Source organism: Podarcis liolepis (assembly GCF_965112155.1).
Source record: "Podarcis liolepis genome assembly, chromosome: 2".
In the NCBI taxonomy this organism is placed as follows: domain Eukaryota; kingdom Metazoa; phylum Chordata; class Lepidosauria; order Squamata; family Lacertidae; genus Podarcis; species Podarcis liolepis.
Genome location: NC_139555.1, coordinates 44,113,721 through 44,130,027, shown reverse-complemented (window position 1 = coordinate 44,130,027; position 16,307 = coordinate 44,113,721). Strand labels below are relative to the sequence as shown.

Here is a 16,307-nt window from a genome sequence, read left to right as displayed (position 1 = left end):
GTTTTCCTACAGTAGGGGCTACATAGCCCACTAGGTAGAATAGGGAAATGGCAACAGGTATCCCTGGGCACAAGGGGCCATACATCATGCCCTTTTGGACATATGAGCTAATGTAAGTGTGTGTGTGTGTGTGTGTGTGTGTGTGGAGTTGACAGAGTCCAGCTGCAAAAACCTAAAATTAAAAGAGGAAATGTTAATCAGAGATAAACCCCCCCATATCTGCTTCTTGCAATCTCTTGTTCCTAGTGAGACCCACAGAAATTAGCCAACAGGAATGGGAATGGCAGAGTGGCAGTGGCCACAGATCCACACTGACTGGAACTCAGCTAAGGTGGGTGACTCACAATGGAGCTGCATGCAAACAGGGGCAGTGGCTCCAGTCTCTGCCTCAGATTAGGCTTCTGCCTTTCTCTCACATCATTACAGATAAGGACTGTATCTACAAATGTGACATCATATCTTCGCTCTGTTAGAGTAGAACAAGCATAAGACTATTTTTCTTTTGTAGTCCTAAATATTGTTTTCCTTCCTGAGATGAACAAAAATGCAGGAGTCGATGCTCCTACCAGCCAATGCACTTCTTGTGTGAAAGTAATGTAGAGAGCATAGGTGTCTTAGCTTTCACACTGCTAAATCTCTTTCCTAATAGGGTTGGAATCAGCAGAACCCAGGACTCTTAAGCTGTAGCCTCCCTGCCCAGCTTCTAAGGCCTAATTCTTCTCCATCCCCTGCCCCTGTTTTCCTTACTAAGGAGAGTTTTCCCCAAGCATGGATCAATTTGATCCACTTTCCCAAGCTTATGCTTGGTGTGGGGCAATGGCTGTGAGTACAGTACTGGGAACGGCCAGGTAGGCATGTCCTTACCAGGCAGCAGGATCATACTCAGCCCACACACGCACATACTCGTCCAGATGGTGGGGCCCCAAAATGGAAGAATCACGCGTCAGATACTCAAAGTTGTCCATGATAACAGCCACAAAAAGGTTCAACATCTGCAATATCAAGAAGGCACACAGATGGATACAGACATGTTAAGTAACTGGTGAAATGCTCAATAATGCTGAGAATTATCATCTTGCTGCAAACCAAGGCTTAGGCCCAGAGTCTATGTGACCTCAAGTAACTAGAGAGAGGGACCAACATGGCAAATGGTGGCACACCCCTTCGCCTCTCCCCCCCCCCCATTGCATATTAGCAACGGAAACATGAACAAACTTACATATGCAGATATGCAGGCACAAAAGTAACATTTTAAAACTTGGAATGAGCATACCTGTGAGTAGAACAATACAACTTACCATTTACCTGCTGACATTCTCTCTTACACATACATACAATTTGCCACAAAGCAAAGGCTGCTGCCTACCTCAAGCCACCTCCTGTGGTTGCAACCACCACTGCCACACTAGATCATGATCATGCTTGGGAGCTGCAGGTCCTTCTTGCAGCTACCAAACAGCCTGTTCCTCATTTGAGAAATGAAGCTGCAATTCACTCAAAAGCTGTCCTTCCCTGACTCTAGAGTGCAAATGGCAGAAAATAATATACTAACAGCTAACTGAATTCTCTGAATATTGGCTTATGAAGCCAAAACGGTATAATCCACACACAAGCAGGTGTGACAGAAAACCCCAGGTTTGCAGAAGGACAAAAAAGCTTCTTTTTTAAAACCATAATTTCCCATTTTTGTGTTCTCCCCCAGGCCTGCAACAACCACCAGCTAGCATTCCTGAGCAAGCATAGCCGTCAGTGTGTGTTGCAGAGGACTCAACAGTTCAATGAGGACTAAGCTTGCTCAGTAGCCATGGAATGTTGCCTGATGGTGGGAGGAAAAACAACATAGAAAATCAGAGGGGAGGGGAAATTGAATGGGGTATCCTCAAAGAGCTCTTGGCTAGCTAACTAAAATCCTGAACTGGAAGACTCCATATTGCAAGTACTACTTGTTACTGGTACTACTTGTTAGCTACAAAATACAGCAGCTCTTCATTCGAGTGGAGATACCACACTGGGTTTTATTGCTTCAGAGCTTCAGGTATCCTCTCCCACTAGTAACACTAATTGGTGAGAGAACAGATGTTGACCAATGTTGGAGCCATTCCCCAAGCTCCTCCTTCACCAGTTAGGACTGACCAACCATAAAGGCAAACTAAGCAACTGCCTAGAGTGCCCATATTCCTGGGAGACAGATAAAGATACTTGAGTGTTCCTGCTGGAATTGCTCAGTATCTACAGCAGTAAAAACACACACTTAAAAACCATTAAAAACAGCTCTTTTTACAAATGAAGAGAGAAGGGGGAATATAAGTAAATTTTACGATCTGATTCAAGATACAGAACAAACAACCAGTAATTTTATGGGAAAAAATTAGAAAGCATATGGGTATGAAATAAATACATATAAATGGAAATAAATATGAGCTCATAGTCTTCAAAGGTAATCAGCTGATTTAAAGTAAAATTATTATAAAAATCAGTATTAATGGGACTGTGCCCCTTATAAGTTGAATTTGATATAGAATACTGATGAGGACAAACTGTTGGAGATGTGGGGAAAGAAAAGCAGACTTTATACATATTTTTGGTGTGTGTCCTATTATTCAATCTGTTTTGAAAACAATCCTTAATACTACTATGGATTATCTTATGCCTCATTATCTTAGGACTGTATTTTTAGGATTTTTAAAAAAATTAATTTCATAAAATGACTTGGAGGTGGTAGTTAATTTATTAACAGCCACAAAAATAACAATTGCCAAGTATTGGAAAAGCGGAATACACCATCTTTTTTAGAGTGGATAGAGAAGGTATGATCTATCATAACAATGACTTAACTTATTTTAACAGAACACATGTAAACCAATCAAACAAAATCATGGAAAAATGGGCAATGTTCATTATGTTCTAGAATTATAAATAACAGGGCAATGTATATATGACGCTTTCAACTGATTGTACTTTTACAAGATATGTCAATAAAAATACTAATAATTAAAAAAATCAAACTCTCACATGGTACAAGACTATGTGGGGAGAAGTGTATTGTTCATCAGTACAGGTACCAGCTAATAAAAGTATATGATAGTTGCACAACCACAGAAGTGCTCGCTGGAGGGAAAGTTGCATTCTCCATGTGATTAATATTTGAATGCTAGAAAAAAGCGATCTTCCTCTGGCAAAACACCCAAATGTCTATAATGCTATTAGGAATGCCTGCTCTGATTGACACTTATGGCACTTAAAAATACGTGCGTGCCAATCTAACACACTAAAAGCACACAATACCTATTTACCCACCTTCCCCATTCATCCCCTTTGCTCATTCTGTTACTGTACAGTTGATAATAATGAAAAACTTTGTCTCTAAAAACAAACAGCCCTGTAACTCCTGCATCATGTTGTGGAAAGATGTCCTAATCCCCACAACAAGTGTTTACTACTGCATAATGAAACTGTCACCTTAGAAAGGTGGTCTGCTGGCATCCTGGTTCTATCAAACTGTGTATCACAGTCCTATGTCCCCCCCGCCCCCGCTCCCCTTTATGAATTTTGACTCACCAGGAAAGAGCACAAGAAGATGAAGGAAACAAAATAGAAGTATGCAAATTCATTGCCACACTCTTTGCCTTTGAGGTCTGCTTTCTCATCACAGAGCTTTCCACTCAGACAGGAGAGCATGATCTCATGCCAAGCCTCACCTGTGGCACTTCTAAGAAAGCGAGAAGAGAAAAAGAAGACAGTGAGCATTGGGGATCCACCACAGCTGGGATGGCAGCATCTCCATATCAATAAAGGTCCATAACAACCAATAAAGGTCCATAAGCTTTTGGGGTCTCACAACAGAACTGCAGCTACCTCCAGAACACATGGGTGGTAGTTACAGAAAAATCCCTTGACTGTGATGTAGAAGCTTGTTAATACAGGGATTTTTCATTTAGTCTGTTGATTCAGTCACTTTTTGGATAAGCAAAAGAAGTATTGTATAGTGCAATCTCTGGTCCTTTAATGAAATATACTCAGTTTGTTTTAGGTACAGCTACTGCCCTGCATCTAGGTGACTGTACATCTTTTGCATTGGGCAGGGCCTTGGCTAGATGAAGTGGGCTTCCTGCGCATGAATAAGGTCTGGGCCTCACCTAAAGAGAAGCATTAGGGCTTGAAAGAATGTGCGGAAATTGTTGTGCTCGGTGATGGCAGGTTTCTCATCATCGGACATATCTTCATCAAACTCAATGCTAATGTTACCAAAGACCTGAGAAGACAAACAAATAAAAACAAGAAGTGTGCATGCACACGAAAGCTCATACCAAGAACTAACTTAGTTGGTCTTTAAGGTGCTACTGGAAGGAATTTTTTATTTTAAATAAAAACAAAATGAAGAAAAAGCCTTGAAATACAAAAGATCCAAAAAGAAAACTTCAGGAAAGAGTAGGTTTCCAAACATTGCTATCTAGTGGTGGTAGAGCCATTGCTTGTAGCAATGGATGTAGGTCACCTATCAGTGAGGCTAGGTGGGGCTCATTTTCATGTTTGGAGAGGAAATGAAAAGGTAATCTGTTCCTGACCACAGCCTACATGGACTAGGCCACAAACAACAACAAACAACAAACAACAAAAGGCCAGAACAGGCTGCCAGCAGTTGAAACCAACCCCAGGCAGTTTACTGTGGGGCTGGTTACAAGGACAGACTGAATGTAAGGTATCCTAGCAAAAAACAACTTGCAGAATTCTTCCAGTACCAGTCACCTTAAATAGTCCTGCAGCAAAGTGGGTGCTTCAGGATGAATACTTAAAGGGGATGTGCCTCATTCTCTGACATCAAATCTCTTCTGATAGCAGGAGTGGGACAGTGCAGTTGTACACTAAGCTTTTATAAGGCAAGGTAAGGCAATACTACAGGGACAACACTCATCCTAACCTGGAATGCTGTTATAACAATGAGGATGACAGGCACCAAGCTGTCTGTCTTCAGCTTGTACTAGGGTTTATTGTACAAGCAGGAAGACCTCAGGCATGTTGCAAGGGTGAGGTAGATGTTCTTAACGTTGACACTACAATGTGCTAGAGCGCTCCATAAGTTAAGTCTTCTGCAGTTTGGGGGCAGCTCCCAACTAGGCTGGTCCTCACTTTACAAGTTCAAAGGCTCCACCTAAGCTAAGCACTAGAGGCATTGCAGCATTCATGGTGAAACCCAGCATGGGATAGTAGCTTACTGGCACTTACCTGCATTCCAATAATCGCATAAATGAAGAAGAGCATTGCAATCAGCAGACACACATACGGAAGGGCCTAGTGAGGGAAAAACATGAGCATACATTATTCTTTTTTTAAGTTTCACATTTTGTGTGTGTGTACCACACTTGTTTTACTGGGAATATGGCTCCCTTCTTCTTACAAACTGATTGCTGTCACTGAATCAATGAAAGAGATTGCTTGTAGGCCAGTCTTCCCCACCCTGCTGCCCTACAACTACATCAGCCTCAGTCAGTATGGTCAATGGTCAGGAATGAAGGAGGATGGGAGTCAACTGGAGGGACCATGTTGAAGAAGGCTGTTGTAGACTCTATCACTCCTTCCTCTAATCCCTGCCACATCGTGACTACAGAAATCGTGCAGTGATTACTTACCCATGCAAAAGGGTGAGTTAATGAAACATGATTCAACTTCAACAACATGAAAGAAAGTATTCATGATTCAAAGTGCATGATAAGAGGTGGTGAATGAACAGAGAAATAAACAGGTAGATGGATGAGGTTGGATGTCTCTAGCTATAATCTCCTAAACTTTCTGCACTCCTACTACTTCCCTCCCTTTCTCTCTCAACCACCCACAACTTCAAATCTCAAGGAATCCAAGTTAGTAGCTCAATCCTAAAGCCCTTTGTTATTACCTTAAAGGACTGGACAAAGGTCCAGAGCAGGATGCGGATGGTGTAGCCTTGTCGGAGCAGCTTAATGAGACGGGCAGCTCGAAACAGCCTAAGGAAACTCAGGTTGATGAAGTTGTTCTGGGGAGATGAAGGGAAAGTGGCATTAGCTGGATCAGGGTGGGGATGTGGTGACCACAGACTCAGGGGGTTGGTAAGAAAACAAATGCAAACCAACTCTGCAGTGGTTAGTAAGGATCACTGAATAGCAAAGAAAGGGAGAGGGATCACACACATGAAGAAAATTAGCATGATAATAAGGCCACCCCTCTACTTGGAAAATCATCCATTTGGAAAATCAGTGATAATTCATTAGCACATGATTACATTTTTTTAAAATATACCCACAACCAAATGCACTGATATTTTTTGACACAAGCAGGCAGAACATTATTGTGTGGCCTCACATCACACATGTTCTGTGCACACAAATCTGGAGAGAGGAGATAGCAAGACAAGTGCCAGTGAGGAAGAAGAGAGCTGAGAAATGTCTGGAGACTTGCACTCATATCATTCTCGATGGAAAATGCATCTGTTCTGTGCACCCAACAGGTGTTGGGCCACACCCCAAGCCCTGAAGGAAGAGCTTAGTTCAACAAATTTGTAGCTAAAAGAAGGATTTGTGATTCTGGCAAGATAGGAAAAACATTCTCCTGTTGGGTTCACCAAGATGCATTTTTATCTGTCTCCTTCAGAGGAAATGGCATATAAGCTTCTGGGATAAAACGAATACATTGAAGTGTGACAATGTACTGCTTAGTTGCAAAGTGTTCTATGGCCAGACACCCACAGCCCCTGAGAGCGAAAGATGCCCAAGGTTTCTGAGGGTTAGGATATCACCTGAGTTTGGACAATAGAATATTGATGTATGTGTTTGTGTATCTCTAGTAACTACCACTGAGACCTTCAGACACTTTCTAAAAAAGAGTTCCAGTAAAGGTTGGAAGAAAGGCCTAGCACAGAAAAAGATAAACTTAGATACAAAATGCCAACTTATATTTAACTCATGTAAGAAACACATGAGCTTTATCCCTGGGCAAAAGCCCTTGAACAGGAACCTGTATTTTAGCCCCAGTATGAATGGTTAAGTGCTTTAGTAATCTATGCGCCATGGACCCTTCCTGGGTTTTGATATTGAACTCAATGGAACCACACTTTGATCTCACTGGAACCCGAATTGCATGTTCAAGCAATGAGAACACTGTAAAGGGACAACCTGGCTGGCTCTAACGGTTCCAAAGAGAATTACCATGTGGCTTCACCATAGTACACTAAACAGTGCAAGTGATCTGGCGGATTGAGTGTGTAGGGATATCTATGCAACATACACCACAGGAATGAATGTAGTTGCACCAACATCTCCCTCAAGACTCATGAAAGTACCTGTGCTACAGCGCCCCTCATACACAAACTCCAAAGAAAACTGCACAAAAAAGACTCAGGCAATACACATGCCAAAAGATTGGTGTGACCACTCAACATGTACCGGCTTGCTACATGCCTTGCTCTATAATTATAAAACAAAGACTGAGGAATTGCCATGCAGTTACACAGTGGACATTATAAGTGTGTGATAACACAGTGGACAGTGTGGTTCTTGCAGCCAAATATATCCATGTACTGTAATAGGATTTATTTTCTCTTCTGAAAAGAACCTAATTGCTGCATCTTCACTCTTTGTATGCATGTGCTTGCATGTGTGTTCCCAGAAGCTATAAGCCCATCCTTCTCCAACCCTCCAAAAAGGCTGTTCCTCTAATTGGGATTTCAGTGGACATGCATGGTGGCAGTAGTGGAGGTGGCTCTGTGACACATACAATGGGGTGAAACCAGTTTGTTAAAACTGCCATGCTCAGATCATGCAGGACAAACAAAGAATGATATTCATGCAGAGGGAAAGAGAGACAGGCAGGGGACCCACACCCATTTCCAGTTGGAAATATATGCCCACACAGACCATTAGGAATGGTGCCACACACCATTCTCTCTTTCCTATTAACCACCTGTATTCCAAAGTTCACTTCCTACATTACTTTTTAAGCCTATTCTAAGGTCAATATCTTAAGTGGACAATCTTTCAGCCAAAACATTTAGCTCTTTTGTTTAAACCAATATATATATTTCAGCTCTGCCCCTTGCCTTTTGAATCTTATTCTAGGACACAATGATGCAGTGAAAGTAAACTATTTAACCGGTGGAAACCTGTGTCAGACTAGATCTAGAAACACCCCCCCCCCAGTTCCACTGTCTCTAGTCCTCCAAACCTCTTTTGCCTGCCCATTTCCTTTCAGACAAAATCCACAGTCCTAGCTCAGCTTTCTTCTTGTATCCTACTTTCTTCAGTTCCATTCCATGTCTCCACCTACAAATTTTATTGCATTTTTTCAGTCCACTCTACTTTGCCCCACACTTTTTATTCATCCTGTCTCTTTTGGCTAACAGTCCTAGCACTCTCCTGCCCCAAACATACACCATACACCTGCCTCTTGATCCTACACATTGTAGAATTTCTTCACTGCCGCCTCCTCCTTTTCTTTTTTGTCTCAACTCCCGTTGCTGCTTTTTCCTAGCTCACCTACCCTTCCTTCAGATTCCCTGCTTTCAGTCCATTTCCTACTCTGTACCATTCATTCTGCCTCCCTTCTTCTGAACACTTTATCACTAAGCTTCACTACAGGCCACTGTCAATTTACCCTCCCTCAGAAAAGCTGGACTTTAAGTAGCAATGTCCTTTCAGCAACTGAATATTTAGATCATTGTACCAAGTCAGCCAACCAGTATAGGAGGCATCACTGCTTCAAGCTATGCATTGTGTCTGTGATGTGTGTCTGTTTCAATTTGATTTATATTTATTATATATATGTCTGTTTCATTTTGAAGAAGTTTTCTCAACAGATTCCTCTTGAGATTTTGTTAAATATGTGAAACGGACGCACATGCAATCTTTCAAAATTAATGTCTACCCTAATCTTAAGAGGAGTATCGGTGTGTGTTAGAAAAGTAAGACTGAAAGTGGCCCAGAGAAATAAAATTGAGGATTTCTCTTTGACTCACCGTCCACAACTGACTCTCAGGAAAAGGGATGTTAATATCCCTCTCAATACTCCTAAATGGGCTTGGGCTAATTTCCATAGTTATAATGATATTTTACTTCTTTTAAGGGATTGTTCTACCTCAACTGACCAAAGCAGAGGTTGTCTGTGCATTGCTGAAAGTGTATGGAGAATCTTAATATCGCTGAGAGGACCTTAGGGTCAGTTCATGTGTGAGGAAATGTGTTTGCATGTGTTGTGTTTAGGTGGTAAGTGGATACCCAGCTAAAGTTGTATGCATTAAGGGAAGGTTAAATGTGAAAAGTTTTGAGTGAATGGGCATGCCTGTGTATGCAGAATGAAGCTGGGGGTGCAGGGCTTTTCTGTACTTTTTCAGATAGCTATTGACAAGTGGGATTTTTAGGCCTTCTATTTGACTGCGCACACACTGCAAAAACTATGTGCTTGGAGGTGATGCCAGATGATATGCAAAGTATCTGCAGTATTTCAACTGTGGTGGATGCTCCACCCATGCAAACTGTCATCAGGTATTGTATGTCATCAAGGAAGGCACTTGCATGTTGAATTCCCATCCCAAGTTTTCCCCCAGACAGGAACTGACACTGGCCCTGGGTCAGAACCCAGCGACTTGCAGATACAGCTTTCTGTCTACTACCATATCCTTTTAGAAAGCCTATCCATACTGATGCAAGTCTTAGATTAAATGCAATCACCTCTTTAGAGATTGGCATCACCAAGGCTGCAGTATTACTATACCATATCCCTCAATCAATCAATGTTTATTATGGCAAACAGCCAGCATATATACCACATCCCTGCTATGGGGTTACTGGAAGCCATATGTGAATCTGAATAAAATAAGTGACACAATATGGGGTAAGTGGGGGGGGGGTCTAAAAGCGGAAGCTGCCCAGTAAACTGCAGGCATCTTTGGCTCAAAAGATCATGCAATGCGCCAAGAAGATGCTTTTGATTAATGTAAGGCACTTAGGCTTGAGAAAGTAATCAAACCAACCGGATCCTAGATGCAAACATTGAGATGGAGAGGATCAGAGAAGGTCAGGGAAGGGTGGGTGTTTTAATACCGCAAGTTGAGTTCCAACCAGCAAACGGAGAAATGCAGAAGGCAGTGATTTCATTTTTGGTGATGGGAGAGGGATCAGGGCAGGGAAGTTCAGAAATATTCATTAGCATGGACACACAGACCAGTTCATGGATGGACAGATGGATTTTTCATAGTGCATTTTGATTGGATGACATTTTCAGAGGGTGTTGCGCCAAAATAGAACAATATAAAGAGACAGCATGGAAAGAAGACAAAAGACAAAGTCATTATATATCATACATAGCCCTGGGGAAGGAGACCCCTAGCCCACCCTTCTCCCACACTCACCCCTTTCACCTGTCTTTCTGGAATTTAGGGAATCCATGACTTTAGCATTCTGATCTTCCTAACCAAAATATCTACACGTTTGGCTTTACCTACAGGCTTCCAGCATAAACAAAACTTTTGTTGACCCACCCATATTATTCTGGGAAGTAAGTGAGAGAGGGAAACTGAGGCACATATTGGAACAGGGACTTCCATGAGTCAGTGCTATTAATGAAAGTTACTTACCAACACAGTTCTTCAAAACCCATCTGTGAGGTCACTTCTTTGAGTCTGAGCACTATGTGTCCTTAGACTACCACCTTCTAAAATGTGAAACTTGTTGGAGTGACCTAATTTCCCCATCTTTCAGCATGGTAAGTACTCAAAGAAATGCTATATGAACAAAGTTGCATAATACGAAGTTGCAGTGTTCAAAGAGTTTGGGCATTCAAAGCAAAGCCAGGTACAATTACAGGAAGGCCCCTTGTAATTCAAGCTACTTGTAGGTAACTTTCACTTGCTCTTAGAGCAGCCATACAAATGGCCATCCAAGCATACTGGAAATGTGTGGAAGCCTAACTACTTGGAAAAGATCACCCATATACGAATAAGTGGCAGAACAAATGTACACCACAGCTGTAGTAAAAAAGACAACCTAGCAACCACAGGGTTGAAATACCTACTGTGTTCTAAGCAGAACGTATGGGTTCATTTTAAATCTCCTTTGGGTGGTGGGAATTTAGATTGGGAATCCCACTTCCCATACAGGCCTTTCCCATATGGGACTGCTAATCTAATTATAAAAAAACAACAACAGAATCCTAAACCATGGAAGATCCTGATCATGAATCTCCTACATCAGGTCTAGTTTGGCCCCAAGATAAAAGACTGAAAAAAGGCATAATAATCCAAAATGATATTGGTGGTTGTACAACTTGCACTAAAGAAAGAGATCCATTCAGAATGTGGAGCACAATGAGGAGTTCATACCTATTTATACTGGAAGTTTTGCATTGTCTCTGGAAGGTCTCAGATTTTATCTCCTAACTGAAGTTCTGCCCTTGGATGGTGGTGGGAGATTTCCTGCACCTCTAGATGTCTTTTTATTGTGCATTTATGATTTGTACTCATGATTATGCTGGGGCAGCTACTCTGCTTTTGATACTGTTCACACTTACAAAAAATTTGGGGCAGACATATTGCTTCGTTTCCAGTCTATCCATGTCCTGTAGTGTCTTGCCAAAATCCTGTAACTTTTTATACCACAGCTGTTCAGGGGGTAGGGTGTTGGTCCCATTTTTGTTGTGTTATAGTGCAAGAGTGCCCCTCCAGAAAACACTGGGAAAGAATCGTAGAATAACTTAAAAAAACAGAAGATGTTCGGCTGGTACAATATAAATCCACCACTAATGCACTATTAATGCATCAATGACATGTTGCAGAACACATATGCAACCCCCCCACCCACAGACTATTGGAGGGTAGGAACCAAGGCTGCTATGGAACCAAGTGGTTAGCGTCCTGAGCAGCAACACTCCACATTGCAACATTTTGCTTTGACAAGACACTTTGAAGGCCAGCACTAGCTTTTGCAATCCTCATTTGAAGTGTTCTCAGTACATAGCTAAACTGTTCAGTGTTTCCTGTGTAATGCCATTCCTTTGTCAAAGTAAATTTAAATAACCCTTTAGGTCAAACAGAAATGAATCACTATGCCATATTGAGAAATCTAGAAGAATGGGTGTTCTTTAAACACCCTCATCACCTGTGAGGAAATGTGCATATATGCTCCCTTGGTACACATACAGTTGCACACACATGGGCATTTTGGAATAGTGTGCCATGCGTGCATATTCTCTGGGAAAGACCTTTCCTGATAATTTTAGTAGTTCACATGTTTCTTGTTCTAGCCAAAGGCCATGACAGAATAATTTTAGTAAGAAAGAGTTTGCTGTGCTGTGTACTTCCCAAGACCAAGTATAAAGAAAATTATCACCATCAAAGCGTTCTGGACAAAATTGACAGAAGGATTTTGCAGTTACTGTAGGCAATTGGAAACAAGTCTCTCCATGCCTGGTTGTGCCATAAATACTTATGGAAGCTTTTCCAAGGTTAATGCCTCAGTTTCCCTGGTCTATTCCTGCTGGAAGCACATTGGCCTTTGAATGGGTGGGTTGTTCTGCCAATTCCCTGAATTTGTCATGGCTCTGTATCATTTCAGGATGTTCATTCAGATATCTTCCCCTGCTCCACATCTCACTGTGGGCTAAGCTACTTATGACATGGGAGATCTGTGATCAAATCTCCCTAAGCTCTTTTACTTTTCTTCAAAGCTACTTAAAGGGACTCTTATTTTGACTAGGGAACCAGCATAAGGAAGCAATATTGGAGGAGAGAAATTCTCTCCATGCTGTTTCCTTGAGTGAAATTACCTCTCAGCAGGTTTTAGCCCAGCTGAGGCAAAAATGCAAGTACAATATGGGCAATGTGCTTTTCCCAGTAGCTTAGAGGGAGAGACCTTTGTCTGAATGGGGAAACTTCACGGTGGTATGAAGGACTCACATGGAATTGATCCTTCAGTATGGCAGCACTGAGAGCCAGTGTAGTGAAGTGATTGGAGCAGCCTTTCTCAACCTTGGGTTCCCAGGTGTTGTTGGGCTTCAACTTCCATCATTCCTAGCCAGCATGGTCAGGGGTCAGGGATGGTGGGAGTTGTAATTTAAGAACATCTGGGAACCCAAGGTTGAGAAAAGCTGGGTCAGTGTTGGACCAGGACCTGGGAGAACAGGGTTCAAATCTTCACTCGTCCATGAATTTCACTGGGTGACCCTGGGTCAGTTGCTGCCTCTTAACCTAGTCTACCTCACAGGATTGTTGAAGGGCATTAAATGAGGAAGGGGAAAATCATGTCTGCCAATTTGAGCTCCTTGGAGAAAAAGGTGGGATAGAAATGCAATAAATAAACAACTTTCTGCCCGTGAACATTAGGCAGGCACCTTTGTTGTATTTTTTTACTCTGCCTGCTAATAGCCTGTAATTTTAACATGCAGCTTTCGCATGTAATTTTATTAAGGATTTTAAAATGGTTGATTTTATCTATATTTTGATTTAAAAAGTCAACTTGTTTGCTTTTATTGGCATTTTAAAATGATTTTTTTTGTAAGCTGCTTAGTGATTTTCTGCCAAGTGAATAATACATACATTTTGATAACTACATAAAGGTAAAATAGGAATCCCCCTCATCTCAAATTAAAAACCCTCCCCACTCTCAGATGCAGCTTTGAAGAAAAAAAGAGAGAAGATATTGGGAGATCTGGTCATGGGGCTTCCAAGTCATGCACAGTTTAGCCCCAAGGCATGCCTAGTATGTCCCTCTCCCAGCCACCTGTTACATTCTGAAGGCTGGATAAGGGTGAGAGGAAAAAATGAGGGAATGCTGATTGCAAGCCCCTTCTGCAGCTTGAACTCTGTTATAGAGGGATGTGCATGAGAAAAACTAATTCAGAGGATTTCTGCAGGGAGTTGGGCACCCCAGCTGCTGCCATGCCAAGCACAGCCTGCCAGCCCTTACACAATCTTCTTTGGAAGTCATGAGGACAAGCTCTGTTGTGTGATGGCATCTATTTGGATTAAGATTCACTCTCGTTGTTGCCTCTATAAAAAACTTCTGTAAAGTGGCTTTAGATTTGACCATGTATATCCCATTTGGGGCCACTCCACACATTACAGCAAAAGGAGGTACACATTAAAGATTTATGGTGTACCTACTTTTAGTCTGATAAAATGCGTTTTATTTTCGACTGCAGTTACACTGAGGAAATCCAACATTTTGCAGATGATCATGGTTATCCTCTCCTTCCCCTGACACATATGTCTATGATATACACACAGGTGTAGACATGACCTAACATGCTATGGAATAGAAGTGAGTATATCAGTATTTCTAAATGTTTTAAAGGGGAGGTACACGTTTCTGAGTTAAAATGGGAAGTACACTGACTCATACACCCCTCATATGTTGAATTTTATTATGTGTAAGCGTAAAAACTGCCTGCCTGCCTTCCTGCCAAGGAACCCGCCCTGTGTTCTCTGAGAGTCACTGTTTTGGCCAAGCTTCCTGACTGGAAGGAGAACAGCTTCCCAGAACAGTGACAAGTGCAGAGATGTAACATGCAGCTTCCACCAAGGACATGTGTTTCTGCTGCATCTCTGCACTGAGGAGTGCTTGAATAATCCAATCACACCAGATGGAGAGATGTGGTAGAATTATAGATTCTTAACAGAAGCTGCTTGGAAAGAAGCAACACTGTTTGACAGTGGAACGGTCACCTTCAGGAGGTTGTGGACTCTCTCTCTCTGTAGGTTTTTAAGCAGAGGTTGGATGGCCATCTATCATGGATGCTCTAGCTGAGATTTCTGTATTGCAGGGGGTTGGACTAGATAACCCTTGGGATCCCTTCCAAATCTATGATTCTATGAACACCTGAGTAATGAAGGATGGAGGGCTGAAGTGGGTAGCCTCCTCTGTTGTGGGCAGGAACTTAAATCTGTAACTATCTAATTTGAGAAATTCCCAATAAATACCAGTGTCAAGGCCTTAGAAGAAGCCTACACCTTTTGCTGAGCAACAGCAAGGATTGTTACAAATATACATATTTTACTGAAGAGTTACTGAAAATGTGGGAGCGGCTGTTATGCACTTTTGAGAATCTGTTCTTGAAGAAGAAAGGGAACACTGCACTATGTTCATTGGCAGCCAATAAATAATGTTTACTTGGGCCTTGTATTGCCATTCTTTGGATTCTCCAGCCCCTATCCTAGTTAAGGATGCAGTTCAATGGGATGAAAACCTCATGTTTCAGTTCTTGCTTCCCACTCCCTGCAGAATGCCTCCCACCCCCAGAATGCCATCCCCACCATCATTTTGAACTTACCCCAAACTCTGTCACTAAGATGTCTGTGATGCTACCCAGAACTGTGACAAAATCAAAGATATTCCAGGCATCACGGAAATAATTCTATAAAGAAAGAACAAAACAAAGGACGAAAAGGAACAGCCACACAGCAGCAAACAGGTGACAACATTCAATCACGACGGAAGCAACAGCAACGAGAACAGAGAAATATCCACCTTTTCTATTCCCCCACCCTCCTGCCCCAGTCAGGTCCTGATTACCTTTTGGGTGCATTCCAGATCTTGTGATGGGGATTGCAAAACTAAACTAGCTAGGGGGCTTTTCTTTATGCATTTTGCCTCCTGAAATGGGGGTAAAGTGGCAGGTCTTGTCGCCTTATGTCAGGGAAAACAGCTGAGCTCAAATTTTCAGAGGCCCATGGGATTTGTTTCCATTGGCCAGAAACAGACCTCAGTGAGTGAGAGTAGGATGAGAGGGAAGGCTTGTTTTCTTTCAATACGCTCCCTGTGAATGCTTAAGGCAATGCAACTGCCCAGTAAGACCAAGGGCTGTGACACTCACAAGCAAGGAGCAAGCAGTTGTACATCTTTCCCCTTCCTCAATTATTTGCATGGACAATCACAAGAACATCTATAAAAGTAAATACAACACACACAAGCCTAATAATAAGACTACACCTGGGGACTATTCCATTTTTCAGCTCGGCATCTCTAAGGAGAGAATGCCAGTTGTCTCCAAAGCCTAACTAAGTAATGGCAGAGCTATTACTAAGCAAATTAATTCAGCTCATCAGTCACAGTGAATATCAAATAGTGTGGTTCAGGGTCAGGAATGAGTAAGTTCTTGAAAGAGTCCTTGCCAGCCATTTGGTCTAAATTGTTTTAATATTGTATTTTTATATTGTTGTAACTTGCCCTGGGACCTTGTGGTAAAGGGTGGGTAAATCTAAAATTGAATTAAATTAAAATTAAGATTATTATTTTTGGAGGGTCACTTTAAGATGAGTAGAGAAGTTGGGAATGGCAGCTATCCATGGACCC

The 16,307-nt window shown here is 41.9% G+C and overlaps 1 protein-coding gene across 5 annotated transcripts in view; it reads right to left on the bottom strand.

Moving 5' to 3' along the window:
• The window catches only part of CACNA1A (calcium voltage-gated channel subunit alpha1 A), a 265,156-nt gene that overhangs the window by 55,583 nt on the left and 193,266 nt on the right, over positions 1-16,307 (bottom strand). For all 5 annotated transcript variants that reach the window (XM_083489607.1, XM_083489608.1, XM_083489605.1 and 2 more), the window contains 6 exons: positions 15,286-15,369; positions 5,891-6,007; positions 5,224-5,289; positions 4,137-4,252; positions 3,559-3,709; positions 865-992 (listed from right to left, as the gene is read on the bottom strand). In XM_083489607.1, coding sequence (XP_083345733.1) covers positions 865-992; positions 3,559-3,709; positions 4,137-4,252; positions 5,224-5,289; positions 5,891-6,007; positions 15,286-15,369 — 662 coding nt within the window. The remainder of the gene's footprint in view (positions 1-864; positions 993-3,558; positions 3,710-4,136; positions 4,253-5,223; positions 5,290-5,890; positions 6,008-15,285; positions 15,370-16,307) is intronic.